The 13613-nt window shown below is 48.6% G+C and overlaps 1 protein-coding gene across 3 annotated transcripts in view; it reads right to left on the bottom strand.

The window, feature by feature from the left end:
- The window catches only part of Rap1gap2 (RAP1 GTPase activating protein 2), a 227824-nt gene that overhangs the window by 202009 nt on the left and 12202 nt on the right, over positions 1-13613 (bottom strand). The window contains exon 2 of one of the 3 annotated variants that reach the window (XM_041665619.1): positions 13157-13273. In XM_041665619.1, coding sequence (XP_041521553.1) covers positions 13157-13273 — 117 coding nt within the window. Of the gene's footprint in view, positions 1-3449; positions 3670-13156; positions 13274-13613 lie in introns of those variants that run through there. The other 2 variants (XM_041665621.1, XM_041665622.1) reach the window with 2 other exon arrangements.

Raw genomic sequence — 13613 nt, 5'->3', positions numbered from 1 at the left:
GGTAGGGCAACGAGGACCACCTGGTACCATGGCAACAGGCCCTGGCTAAGGCATAGCCACAACTTCTTTAACGGATCATGACAGGACCTAAGTGTTTGCAGATGGCACCCCCCTGTCAGAGAGGGCGTGATAGCCCAAAAGGAGCAGCAAGTGCCTGGGGAAAGAAAGAGAGGAGGCTGGAGGGGGTCAGACCCTGGCATGTGAAGCCTGCTTGGCTCAAGCTCTAGGACTCCCCAAGAAACCTTCGCCCACTTCTTCCCTCCACTACCACCATCATCTCTCTCCCTCAGGGTTCAGCCTGTGCTATGTCCCAGACACCTCTAACTTCAGGTACCAGGTACCAACTCACTCCCAGCCTTGTCCCCCAGAATTTTGGCTCCCTCCTGCCAGTCTGCTGTGTCTTCTATCTTGCTCTTCAGTTTCTCTGGCGTTCCCTACCCCCTGCCCTGTCCTTTCCTGACTACAGCCCAGACCAGTGCCCACGACCATCTGCCAGCTCCAAACGCCAGCATCCCCCCTCCCCTCACTCCTCCTTCAGGCACCTGCTTCCAAGCTGCTGTTCTCCCATCCTCCCCTGCCCACTTTGGGGTGCCTGCACCCTCCTGGGTATCTTTGGCTCCAGTTCTCAGGCTGTGAACCAGATCTATCCAGGCCTGGGGAACTGGGCCACAGCTCTAGAGGCATCAACCAGCACAGAAGTTTGACCCTTGAGCCTCAGATTCTATAACCAGGAAGTGTCTTGGGGTTGTCTATGCAGTCTCCACCTCCACAGGAGGGAGTGAGAATCTACACCACCAGGCCCTGCTGCCTTCCCAACTGCTCAAAACTTTTCCACCAGTAGTGCCCTTAGCCAAATACCCCAGAATCCAATCAAGAGCCGGAGAGCATGGTGCGTGCCTGTAATCCCAGCATTGGGGGTGGGGGTACACTAGAAGGGTTAGGAGACTCCAAGGCCAAACTGGCTTACATGAGAGTGCCTCAAAAAAATTTTTTTCAATTTCAGCAAAGTCAAGCACAGTGGTGTTCATCTATAATCTCACTAGTGGCACGTGTCTTTAATCCCAGTACTCGGAAAGCTTGCCTGATCTACACAGTGAGTCCAGGACTGTTACACAGAGAAGCCCTGTCTTGAAAAACAAAAAACAAAACAAAACAAAATCCCTAGATAAGGAAATTGAGGCTTTAGAAAAAAACGAGATTACCCCACCTCCTTCTCCAGCCACCTCCATAGTGACCAGTCACGCCCCTGCCCCAGATCAGAAGCACCACAAATCAGAGCTGAGCGATGCCCAAGCTCTCTCTGCAGAAGGGCTGTGGGTCCCCACAGAAAGCCACTTGACTTCACTTGTGTGTCATCTGGAAGCATAAGGGAGTTAATGGCCCTGGAGCCACCCTTGGGGGAAGGGGAACTGCAAATGGCTTCTCTCCCCAACAGAGCAGTGCTGAAATACAGCCCTCAGGCTCCTCGGGAGACCCGGGGGAGAGAAGTAGCAGATGGTCAGAAAGGCCTCTCTGCATTACTCCCCTTTCTCTTCTGCAGACCCCCTTCCTATTGGGCTGAAGTCACTCAAGTAGACCACTGGGGGTAAGCCTGTCTCCTAGCGTGGGAGATGGAACAGCAATTCACACCCAGGTCTCAGTGTCAAGCAATTGTCCCCAACAATGTCACCAAAGAGAGTAGTTAAGCCTGTGGCCATTACCACCCTTCCAGGCCCCTTTTCCTTTAAAGTTTCCAATCATTCTGAACCTCTGCAACTCAGCCACGCTTGATCAGACTTCTTTGCTTGTTTGTTGCCTGCTTTGGAGAATTTTGGGTTTGATATTGAGTTTTGGTTTGTGGCTTCTGAGATAGGGTCTCACTTTGTAGCCCAAGCTTGCTTGGAACTCATGGCAATGCCCCTGTCTCAGCCTTCTGAGGGCTGGGATTACAGGCATAAGCCACCACATCTCAAAGGGGATCGTGGGAAAGAGTGGAAGGCTATGGAGGTGACCCTCACAGGAGGTCACAGAGACCATGTCCTGTTGAACTAGGACATCCTGAGCTGACATAGTGTCTCGTAGTTGTGCCCTGGCCCTTCCCAAGGGTAACATCTGCCCCTACCCAAAAAACAGCAACCACAATGGGTCTTGGCTTCAACCTGCCATCCCATCCCAGGCCCCAACCTTCCCCAACTCCTCAACATCTAGTGAGGGAGGACCTGAAGTAGCTTCCAGAAACCTGAGCAGACACATCCAACAGACATCCACTCCTAGAACTGGGCAACCTAGAGCCCTTGCTTCGAGGTGATGTCACAGCCTCTCCCAAGTCCTGCCCAAGTCCTAAGGGAAATCACTGCCCCAGACCTCACAGGCCCTGAGTCACTCCCAGCCTCCAGGCAGCTGTGAGAGCTTTTTGTTTATTCCTCGCCCACAGCAGGAGGAACAGAGGGGAGGAGAGCCTTCTTCTCCAAGGGAAACTGAGACAGGGCTCAAAGGACAGCCCTAGAGTCAAAAGGCATGCCCCAATACCAGCCCAGGACTATTCTAGTAATCCCTTTAGAGGCGACCCTGATGGGGGCCTGTTTAACAGAAACTGCTCCCTGAATTCAAAGCCAAACCCCAACAGCATGTAAATGCCCTTCAGATTTGGTAAGGGTGAAAGACAGCTATAGAGGAAAGAAGGGTGTCCCTTACCAGCTTCCAAGTCCAGACATAACAAGTGTGGGCAAAACCAAAGTGCAATCTACAGAATTTCTGTCCTGTAAACAGGACCCCCACGGATGGTTGGCACTGCCACACCTACCCAAGGCCTCTAGAAATGAACATCAGGCTGCAGGCTGGCATTTACCCACAGGTTCATAAAAGTCTCTGGACCAGCAATTCCAATCCTACCTCCTCTCCCTGGAACAAGCACAAGCTGGCTTGAGAACAGACAGTCTGGGGCTTCTGCCCTTGCCAGTGACAACAACAAGTCCCTTCAACACCCAACCAGCAGCCTAGCTTCAGGGTCCTCTTGGGGTTCCTCGCTTCTTTCCTGCTACTGCCACCTGTAAACACCCACGTCTGACCTCCATCTCGGTCAGTCGTCTCTCAACAGACTCCAACAGGGTGCTGACCAATCTCTCTCTCTCTCTCTCTCTCTCTCTCTCTCTCTCTCTCTCACACACACACACACACACACACACACACACACACACACACACGCCCCTCTTAGCGGTGTGAGTGCAGTGCCGCACCCGCACACCTAGATTTCTAAGAACCGTCACCCTACCTCCCAAACAGAATCCAGTGAGCCCAACTGCTCGGTGCGATAGGCGCACGGAGCTCACCGGAGCCATCCGTGTTTTGCCAACACACGCATCCACTCTCACAGCATCCACTCCAGTTCCACGCTCAGTCACACCCAGGACTATCGTCCAGATGTACGCCGGCTGTGGAATTACATTACAAGCCAGCCCCGAGCCACTGACCTTACCACACTCCTGACGTGGACAGAATGTCAACAGTCAGTCCTCTGCCTGCTCACCCAACGCGCGCGCTGGCCGGCGCAGCGTCCACTGCTCTCCATCCGGACCGAGCCCCCTCCTCCTCGGCGCAGGGTTCCCTCCAAGCCCGCCCAGTCGCGTGCACCGTCACCACTGCGCGCACACGCGCACACCGGGCGGGCACAAAGCTGTACTCCGCCGCCCTCCCGCAGCCGCTCTCACACCTGGCGGGCGCGCCTCCGCTTCCAGAGCGCGCGTACGCAGCCGCTGCCCGTGCCCGCTAGAGCCCGCGCTCCCGCCCCTCGGATCTGGGTCCCCGGCGGCGCCCACCGCGCAGCTGCGTGAAACCGGGAGGGAGGCGGGCCGTCAAAGGCACCAGGGTTAGGGTACGGCGGGTCCTGAGTGTCGAGAGCCCAGGGGGATGTTCGCGTCCCGCCCGCCGGGGGACTGCCCCAGGAAGCTCCTCCTGAACAAAGGCATGGGGTGGAGCAGGCCCTGGGGACCCGGGGGACAGAAAAAGGGAGAAACCCCACCTGCCCGAAAGGTTCCTGCAGGACAGCCCGAATGCGCAACACTGGGAGACCTAGACGCGGAAAGACCTGAAAAGGCTCTCCGAAAAAGAGTGCTACTGGAACTTGGAAGCAGGGGACCCTCGAGGACTGCCGAAAATCCCGAAGCTGGCCCCTGTCTGGGACCTGGTAACCTACAGCTTTGGTTCACTCTGCTGACACCATCCCGTCTTCCAACAAACCAAAAATGCTCCTAAACTTGAAGGCGTTGAGGGAACGATGTTCCAGGCTTTCTCTGTAACCCCACAGCAAGCAGCCTCTACCACACATCCACTAATGGGAAGCTCATTCCCCAGAGGCAGCACTCAGGCAGCTTAAGCCCTAAAACGCCCTTTATTTGCACAGAAATCTTCCTCACTCCTATCCATCGGTCACAGCTCATTCTGTTCTGGCCACAATGTTCTGTTTCTAGAACATACCTCGCACTCGCTGTTTCCGTGTGTCCCTAGCCCTACCACCACCACCCCGCCCCCAACGCCCTCAGCGGCACCTTCTCCATATGGTTGTCCCTTTGTGCAGTCCAAGACAGCGTCCCACCTCTTTCCACATCCCCACACAGGTCACTCATCATTTCCATTCCCTATTTTAGACTTCTTAGCAATCTGATCGGTTTGACAAACTCTCATTTCCATGTTTGCGTGCTGATGGTTGGCCTCTCACACTGGAGTGTGTGTCCCATGCAGGCAGGACCCTTACCTGGGCCTCTCTAACTCCAGGACCTGACCAAGGGCATAATCATAACGGTCATAGGTGGAAGGGAAAGAGGAAGGCAGGAATGGACTGGTCGCAGTCTGGGTCCTGAAATGGCTCGGCATTGGAGAACAGGCCCTGGCATGGGATCCAGCAGAGGAAAGGAGATGTCCCTGCCAGTGGGATCGACAGACAGCCTTAGAGCAAAGGACACTTTCCACACTTTAGATCCTGCCCTGAGCACTACAACCCTGATTCCAGTGTTAGACAGCAAAAATGGTTTAGTAGCAGCACCAACCCTCACCAGAGTTTGACTGATAGTCAGGGCACACATGGTGTAAGGAAAGAATCTGTACTGAAAATTGTCCCCTGACCTTCACATGCATGGCATGGCATGAGAGAAAGAGAGAGAGAGAGAGAGAGAGAGAGAGAGAGAGAGAGAGAACACATAAATGTAATTCTAAATAATAATAAAATTAAGCTGGGCAGTGGTGGCATATGCCTTTAATCCCAGCACTTGAGAAGCAGAGGCAGGTGGATCTCTGGGTTTGAGGACAGCCTAACCTGGACTACAGAGCAAGTTCCAGGACAGCTACGGCTACGCAAAGAAACCCTATCTGGGGCAGGGGGAATTTCTTTTTTCTTTAAGAGCCGGGCGGTGGTGGCGCACGCCTTTAATCCCAGCACTCGGGAGGCAGAGGCAGGCGGATCTCTGTGAGTTCGAGACCAGCCTGGTCTACAGAGCTAGTTCCAGGACAGGCTCCAAAACCACAGAGAAACCCTGTCTCGAAAAACCAAAAAAAAAAAAAAAAAAAAAGAAAGAAAAAAAAACTTGAGAGCTCACTTTGGTCAGTGTCTGAAGCAGAAGCCACTCAGTCTGCCTAGGTGAAGACAAAAGCTTCGATTTTACCCTTTCTCTACCATCCAATCCTCTGTCAGACCCCTGATGCCCTAAGAACGTCCCAAGCCCTCAGCCCCAGTGAAGCCTGAAACCAAATACAGCCCTGAACTCTACGTGTACTGTGCTTTTTCCAATAAAGATATCTTGGGAGCTGGAGAGATGGCTCAGTGGTTAAGAGCACTGACTGCTCTTCCAGAGGACCTGAGTTCAGTCCCCAGCAACCACATGGTGGTTCACAACCATCAGTAAATGAGATTCAGTGTCCTTTTCTGGCCTGCAGGAATACATGCAGGCAGAACACTATACATAATAAATAAATAAATCTTAAGAGAGAGAGAGAGAGATCTTGAAAGTCTTTAATCCCAGCACTCAATGTAATGTAAACTTTGAGTCTGAGAGGAAGAACCTGATCTACATAATGAATTCCAGGCCAGCCAAGACTACCTAGAGACACCCAGCCTTGAATAAAGAGGGAAAAGGGGAGTGGAATTCACCAGCTTAAAGCACTGGTTGCTTTTGCGGAGGACCTAGGTTTGGTTCCCAGCACCTGTGTGGGTTCACTGTTGTCTGTAACTCCATTTCCAGGGGATCTAAAGCCCTCTTCCGGCCTCCACTGGCACTGAGTGAATGCATGGTGCACATATATGCAAGTACATGGTACACACAAAATAAAAATAAACAAATACTTTCACAATATAGAAACAGAAGAGTCATTGCCAAATTCCTTTTATGAAGCTACAGTTACCCTGATACCAAAACCACACAAAGACCGAACCAAGAAAGAAAATTACAGGCCTATCTCACTCATGAATATCGATGCAAAAATTCTCAATAAAATACTGGCAAACCGAATCCAAGAACACATTAGAAAAATTATCCATTATGATCAAGTAGGCTTCATCCCAGAGATGCAAGGCTGGTTCAACATACGCAAATCTATCAATGTAATCCAGCATATAAATCAACTGAAAGAAAAAAATCATATGATCATTTCATTAGATGCTGAAAAAGCATTTGACAAAATTCAACACCCCTTTATGATAAAAGTCTTGGAGAAATTAGGGATACAAGGGTCATACCTAAATATAATAAAAGCTATTTACAGCAAGCCGTCAGCTAACATTAAATTAAATGGAGAAAAACTCAAAGCCATCCCACTAAAATCAGGAACACGACAAGGATGTCCACTCTCTCCATACCTCTTCAATATAGTGCTTGAAGTTCTAGCAATAGCAATAAGACAACATAAAGGGATCAAGGGGATTCGTATCGGAAAAGAAGAAGTTAAGCTCTCGTTATTTGCAGATGATATGATAGTATACATAAGCGACCCCAAAAACTCTACCAAAGAACTCCTACAGCTGATAAACACCTTTAGGATACAAGATCAACTCCAAAAAATCAGTGGCCTCCCTATACACTAAGGATAAGGAAACAGAGAGGGAAATTAGAGAAACATCACCTTTCACGATAGCCACAAATAGCATAAAATATCTTGGAGTAACTCTGACCAAGGATGTGAAAGATCTATTTGACAAGAACTTTAAGTCTTTGAAGAAAGAAATTGAAGAGAACACGAGAAAATGGAAAGATCTTCCTTGCTCCTGGATTGGGAGGATCAACATAGTAAAAATGGCAATTCTACCAAAAGCAATCTATAGATTCAATGCAATCCCCATCAAGCTCCCATCAAAATTCTTCACAGATCTGGAGAAGACAATAATCAACTTTATATGGAAAAACAAAAAAACCCAGGATAGCCAAAACAATCTTATACAACAAAGGAGTGTCTGGAGGCATTACCATCCCTGACTTCAAACTCTATTACAGAGCTACAGTATTGAAAACAGCTTGGTATTGGCATAAAAACAGAGAAGTCGACCAATGGAATCGAATAGAAGACATTAACCCACAAACCTATGAACACCTGATCTTCGATAAAGGAGCTAAAAGTATACAATGGAAAAAAGAGAGCATCTTCAACAAATTGTGCTGGCACAACTGGATGTCAACCTGTAGAAGAATGAAAATAGATCCATATCTATCACCATGCACAAAACTCAAGTCCAAATGGATTAAAGACCTCAATATCAGTCCGAACACACTGAACCTGATAGAAGAGAAAGTGGGAAGTACTCTACAACACATGGGCACAGGAGACCACTTCTTACGTATAACCCCAGCAGCACAGACATTAAGGACCTCATTGAATATATGGGACCTCCTGAGACTGAGAAGCTTCTGTAAAGCAAAGGACACTGTCGCTAAGACACAAAGACAACCCACTAACTGGGAGAAGATCTTCACCAACCCCGCAACTGACAAAGGTCTGATCTCCAAAATATATAAAGATCTCAAGAAACTAGACCGTAAAAGGCTAACCAACCCAATTATAAAATGGGGCATTGAGCTGAACAGAGAATTCTCAACAGAAGAACTTCAAATGGCCAAAAGACACTTAAGGTCATGCTCAACTTCCTTAGCGATCAGGGAAATGCAAATCAAGACAACTTTAAGATACCATCTTACACCTGTCAGAATGGCTAAAATAAAAAACACCAATGATAGCCTTTGTTGGAGAGGTTGTGGAGAAAGGGGTACACTCATCCATTGCTGGTGGGAATGCAAACTTGTGCAACCACTTTGGAAAGCAGTATGGCGGTTTCTCAGGAAATTCGGGGTCAACTTACCCCTGGATCCAGCAATACCACTCTTGGGAATATACCCAAGAGAGGCCTTATCATACAACAAAAGTATATGCTCTACAATGTTCATAGCAGCATTGTTTGTGATAGCCAGAACCTGGAAACAACCTAGATGCCCTTCAATGGAAGAATGGATGAAGAAAGTATGGAATATATACATATTAGAGTACTACTCAGCAGTAAGAAACAAGGACTTCTTGAATTTTGCATACAAATGGATGGAAATAGAAAACACTATCCTGAGTGAGGTAAGCCAGACCCAAAAAGAGGAACATGGGATGTACTCACTCATATTTGGTTTCTAGCCATAAACCAAGGACATTGAGCCTATAATTAGTGATCCTAGAGAAGCTAAATAAGGAGAACTCAAAGAAAAACATATAGGCATCCTCCTGAATATTAACCTTCATCAGGCGATGAAAGGAGACAGAGACAGAGACTCACATTGGAGCACAGGACTGAAATCTCAAGGTCCAAATCAGGAGCAGAAGGAGACAGAGCATGAGCAAGGAACTCAGGACCGCGAGGGGTGCACCCACACACTGAGACAATGGGGATGTTCTACTGGGAACTCACCAAGACCAGCTGGCCTGGGTCTGGAAAAGCCTGGGATAAAACCGGACTCTCTGAACATAGCAGACAATGAGAACTACTGAGAACTCAAGAACAATGGCAATGGGTTTCTGATCCTACTGCACGCACTGGCTTTGTGGGAGCCTAGGCAGTTTGGATGCTCAATTTACTAGACCTGGATGGAGGTGGGGGTTCCTTGGACTTCCCACAGGGCAGGGAACCCTGATTGCTTTTCGGGCTGAGGGGGGGGTGGACTTAATTGGGGGAGGGGGAGGGAAATGGGAGGCGGTGGCGGGGAAGAGACAGAAATCTTTAATAAATAAATAAATTAAAAAATTTAAAAAAAAAATAAAAAAAATAAACAAATACTAGGGGCTGGAGAGATGGCTCAGTGGTTAAGAGCACAGACTGCTCTTCCAGAGGACCCGGGTTCAATTCCCAGCACCCACATGGCAGCTCACAACTGTCTGAAGATCAGTTCCAGGGGATCTGACACTTCACACCAATGCACATAAAATAAAGTTAAATAAACCATAAAAATATTAAAAAAACCAAATACTAATAATAACCGATCTCCCAGACTTACAGTGGTTCCAATTACAGGTTGTTGACTTTAGGGCTGTGGGAAAGACTGTTGGTTTTTTTCGTGGCTGGAGACCTGTCATCCATACACTCCTGGGCTCCTGGACAGCAGCCATGAACTAAGGCTTTCAGCCACACTTCACAAGGGTAAACAGCTGATTTTACATCCTACAGTGTTGCCAGCCTTGGAAATGTTGGATTCAATAATCATGGGACATAATCAACAGTTTATTGTAAAAACAGGCTAAGCTACAATGTTCAGTAGGTCAGGTGTACCAAACACATTTAATATGTTCAATTTAGTGAGTCTGCTAGAAACAGCCCCGTTGTAAGTTGTACCTGTACGTGTAAACCAATATAAAGTTGAGAACTTCCATCTTTTTTCCATAAATAAGGCATTTTACAACTCTTTGATGCATTACAATCATCAGCATCACTAGTCTGGCTCTTTAGGAGCCATTAAGTAAAAGAAGAATTAGCTGAACACTAGCACTGAGATTCCAGGGTCATGGGTCTGACAGCCAAGGCGGCTGCTAAGTGACCAACAGGTAGGAAGCGGATATAGGGTGGGTACACTAGACAGAGTGATGATCCATACCCCAGGTGGAACAAACCAACAAGGAACAAGATTCCATTAACTATTCAGAACAGGGTTCTCAGAACAACACATGTCTTAACCTTATGAAGGTTTGTTTCTGGAACTTCCCATTCACTACTTCAGAGGGGTAACTAAAACTATAAAAAGTTAAACTTCAGAGAAGAGGGGCTCACTGCGTTGGTTTGGACCTACAGTCCAGCATCCAGGACATCTTGGGTACCATCATGACTGAGATGATGCCTAGGTTCCAGCTGTCAGCATGTCATCAACATGCAATTCACACCTGTCCCAGAGGCATCCATGAACATGCTAAGCAGAGCTCCAGCAACAGCAGCCCACTCATCAGCCTCCTTAGCTGCAGTCCCCCTGCCCACGTTCCTCTGTGTCACCTGCACGGCTCTTATGGGAAATGAGACGACTTTCTGCAGAAACGCACAATCCTCTGTCCCACACTTCACCACCCCCGATGCAATTTCTAGTCTAGAAAACTAATCAGATAAACAATCTTTCCCTGGCAGGGTGGGCTCTCGGGGAATTCATTCAATAATGATAATCACTCAGTTCTTCCCTAAGTTTCCCCAAACCAATCTCTTTAATAACAGACTCTGAAACTTGAATCAGGACTGATGTTCAGCCAGTTGATGTGAGGTTTCTGGGTGGCACCATTTTCCCTCTTTGTGGAGACAGAAATCACCCTCCCTGCCCCCAGCCTTCGGGTGTGTGACTTGCTCAAGAGAGTCCGTGAGCACAGAGGTCACTAGCCCCACCTCTCTCGTAGCTGTGACGGACCACAAGGTCTCAGCTCCCCCAACAGTGAAGGCAGAAGTACCCAGATCATCACACTGCTCTGCACACTCAATTCATTCCCATGGAGCATTTAAATGACAGACATAATAAGTATCAGGATAATAAACAAAAGTATCTGAGTGTGGTGGTACATACCTGTATTGCCTGTTCTTGGGAGGCTGAGGCAGGAGGATTGGGAGTCCTAGGCTGGCCTAGGTCTAGGCTGCAAAATGAGATCCTGTCTCAAAACTAAAGGAAATAACTGCCAGGTGGTGGTGGCATACGTCTTTAATCCCAGCACTCGGGGAGACAGAGGCAGGTGATGTCTGTGAGTTCCAGGCCAGCCTGGTCTACAAAGTGAGTCCAAAGATAGTCTGGACTTTTACACAGAGAAACCCCGTCTCGAAAGCACCATGCCACCCCCCAAAAAAAGAAAAGAAAAGAGCTGGAGATGTAGTTCAGCTGGCAGAGTATTAGCCAGGCATGTGCAAGACCCTGGTAGGATCCCTAGCGCCACATGAACTGGGAATCTTCTGAGTACAAGTATTCATTAAGTTCCACGGTAATCTGAGCCCGGGGACAGCAGAGACAGGAGGGCTAGAGATCCAAGGCAACTGTCAGCTATGTATTGAATTTGAGGCCAGCCTGGGCTGCATGAGATCCTGTCTCAAAGAAAATAATAATAAGATAATAATAATAAATAATATTCTATCACAGAAATAATTGTGGCTGCTGAACTATAGAAGACTCCTCTACAAGTCCTCCAAGCTGTAGTCTGTCCGAGGGTGAAGCCTCAAGTTATTTCAAAGTGTTCTTTCCTGTCATATGGTTGTCTTCCTCCTCCAGGGAGCCTGTCTTGTTCCTGTGACCCTGAAGTACATCCTTTTCTCTGGTTCAGAGTGCAGAGCCGTTCCATTCGCCTCAGAACACCTGGCAGGAATCCCACCTTTCAGCTCCCCACTTAACAGTTTGGAGATCCCTTCTTAGTCTCAACGTTAGCCTCCTGCCAGCTTCCCAGTGAGCTCAGAGCCAATATATTACGTTCACGTGTGATGCTCACTGGCTATTGAATGCGCTCTTGCCTTGGACCACCCATAGCACCAGGATACAGAGGAGGATGAGGAGGTGGAAAAGTCCCTGCCCTCCAACCCAGAGACTTTACAGTGCAGTAGGGGATGAAGACAAAGACAAACAGACCGATAAGACTCGTCACACATGGGTGAGAGCTCGGAAGGAAAGAAAATAAGCCACTCTATGTCAGATGGCAGTTGGCATGCAGGAGGGCTTTGCAGATGGCCTGAAACTAAACCAGTCTGTCCTTCATGACCACAGCTCATCAGAAGGAGTGCTTGGGGCAGCCCACCAGACTCTTTCTTTGTAAACAATCACAATCATGCCCTTGGATTTCAGGATAAGAGCTGATTTGAATTTGTGAGTGTGTGTGTATGTGTGTGTGTGTGTGTGTGTGTGTGTGTGTGTGTACCTGAGATTAGAGGCATCGCACCCTTCTGAAGCTGGAGTTACAGGCAGTGTGAGACACCAGTGTGGGAGCTAGGAACCACATTCGGTCCTCTGGAAGAATAGTACTCACTCTGAACCGCTGAGTTATCTCTCCAGCCCTTTACTTTTTATTTTGAGACGGTCTCTCTGAGCTGTAGATGTATGCAGGCATGTGCATGTGGAGATCACAGGACAACCCGAAGGAGTCAATTAGCTCCTCCCACCCAGGAGTTCAAAGATCAAAGGTCATCAGCCTTGTATGACAAGTGCCTTTACCCACTGAGTCATCCTGCCAACCCCACCCTCTCTTTTAAAGAATCAACTCCTCTGCAAGCCTGAGAAATCTCCTCAGACATCACATTCTCAAGACCCATGATGTCCTGCAGGGAGGGAAACTATATGCAGACCCATTTTACAGAGGAGAAAGCAGGAGCAGTGAGTTCATCCCACCCACTCTGCACATCACTACAACTGATGAACTCCTCCCAGGACCCCAGGAGTCCCCATCATCATGGAAGTCCCAATTTCCCACTGTGGATTTATAAACCAGGATGGGCCAGCTGTAGAGGCAGGAAACCTGGACCCAGATAAAGAAGGAGAGGAGGGCTGGTGGAATGGTGCACGCCTTTAATCCACTCGGGAGACAGAGGCAAGAAGATCCCTGTGAGTTCAAGGCCATCTTAAACTAGCAGGTTTCAGGCCAGCCAGGACTACACAGTGAGCCCCTGTCTCAGAAAACAAGTGAGGGGGCGGGGAGGGAAGAAGCAACAGACAGAAGTTCCCTATACCTGGAAGGAGACGCGAGGTCAGCTCGGCTGAGGATTCTGTGCTGCTGGGGGCTGTAGAGCCACTGGAAAGCCGTCAGCGTTCTCTCTTCTATTCGGAACCGCCCTTCCTGCACATACCTGTGGAGAGGACAGGTGAGTTAGGAAGAGGCTCTGCAGCGCTTGCCCCTTCAGACGAGTGACACCTACACCCACGTTCTCCTGCTCATCCGCCAGAAAAGCCCCATCTCCACAGGTCACACTAAAATGGCTGTGGTGAGGAACGCAGCTATGAGGAGCAAGTCTCTGATCAATTAATAGAAAACCTTTCTACAAGTTGGGCTGCTCGGAATGGAGAAGAGTCACTTGGAAGTGATGAGTTCCCTGTCACTTGGACTATGTAAGGAGATACCAAGCATCAGATAAAGGTCTATCCTGTAATCCCAACAGGGCTAAGACAATGGGTGTTTGTGTGTACGTG

This window comes from Microtus oregoni, unplaced genomic scaffold (genome assembly GCF_018167655.1).
Source record: "Microtus oregoni isolate MIOR12 unplaced genomic scaffold, Mior012 000015F_ref0000493, whole genome shotgun sequence".
NCBI lineage: Eukaryota > Metazoa > Chordata > Mammalia > Rodentia > Cricetidae > Microtus > Microtus oregoni.
The sequence above is the reverse complement of the archived record's forward strand: the minus strand, read 5'-3'. Positions and strand labels throughout refer to the sequence as shown.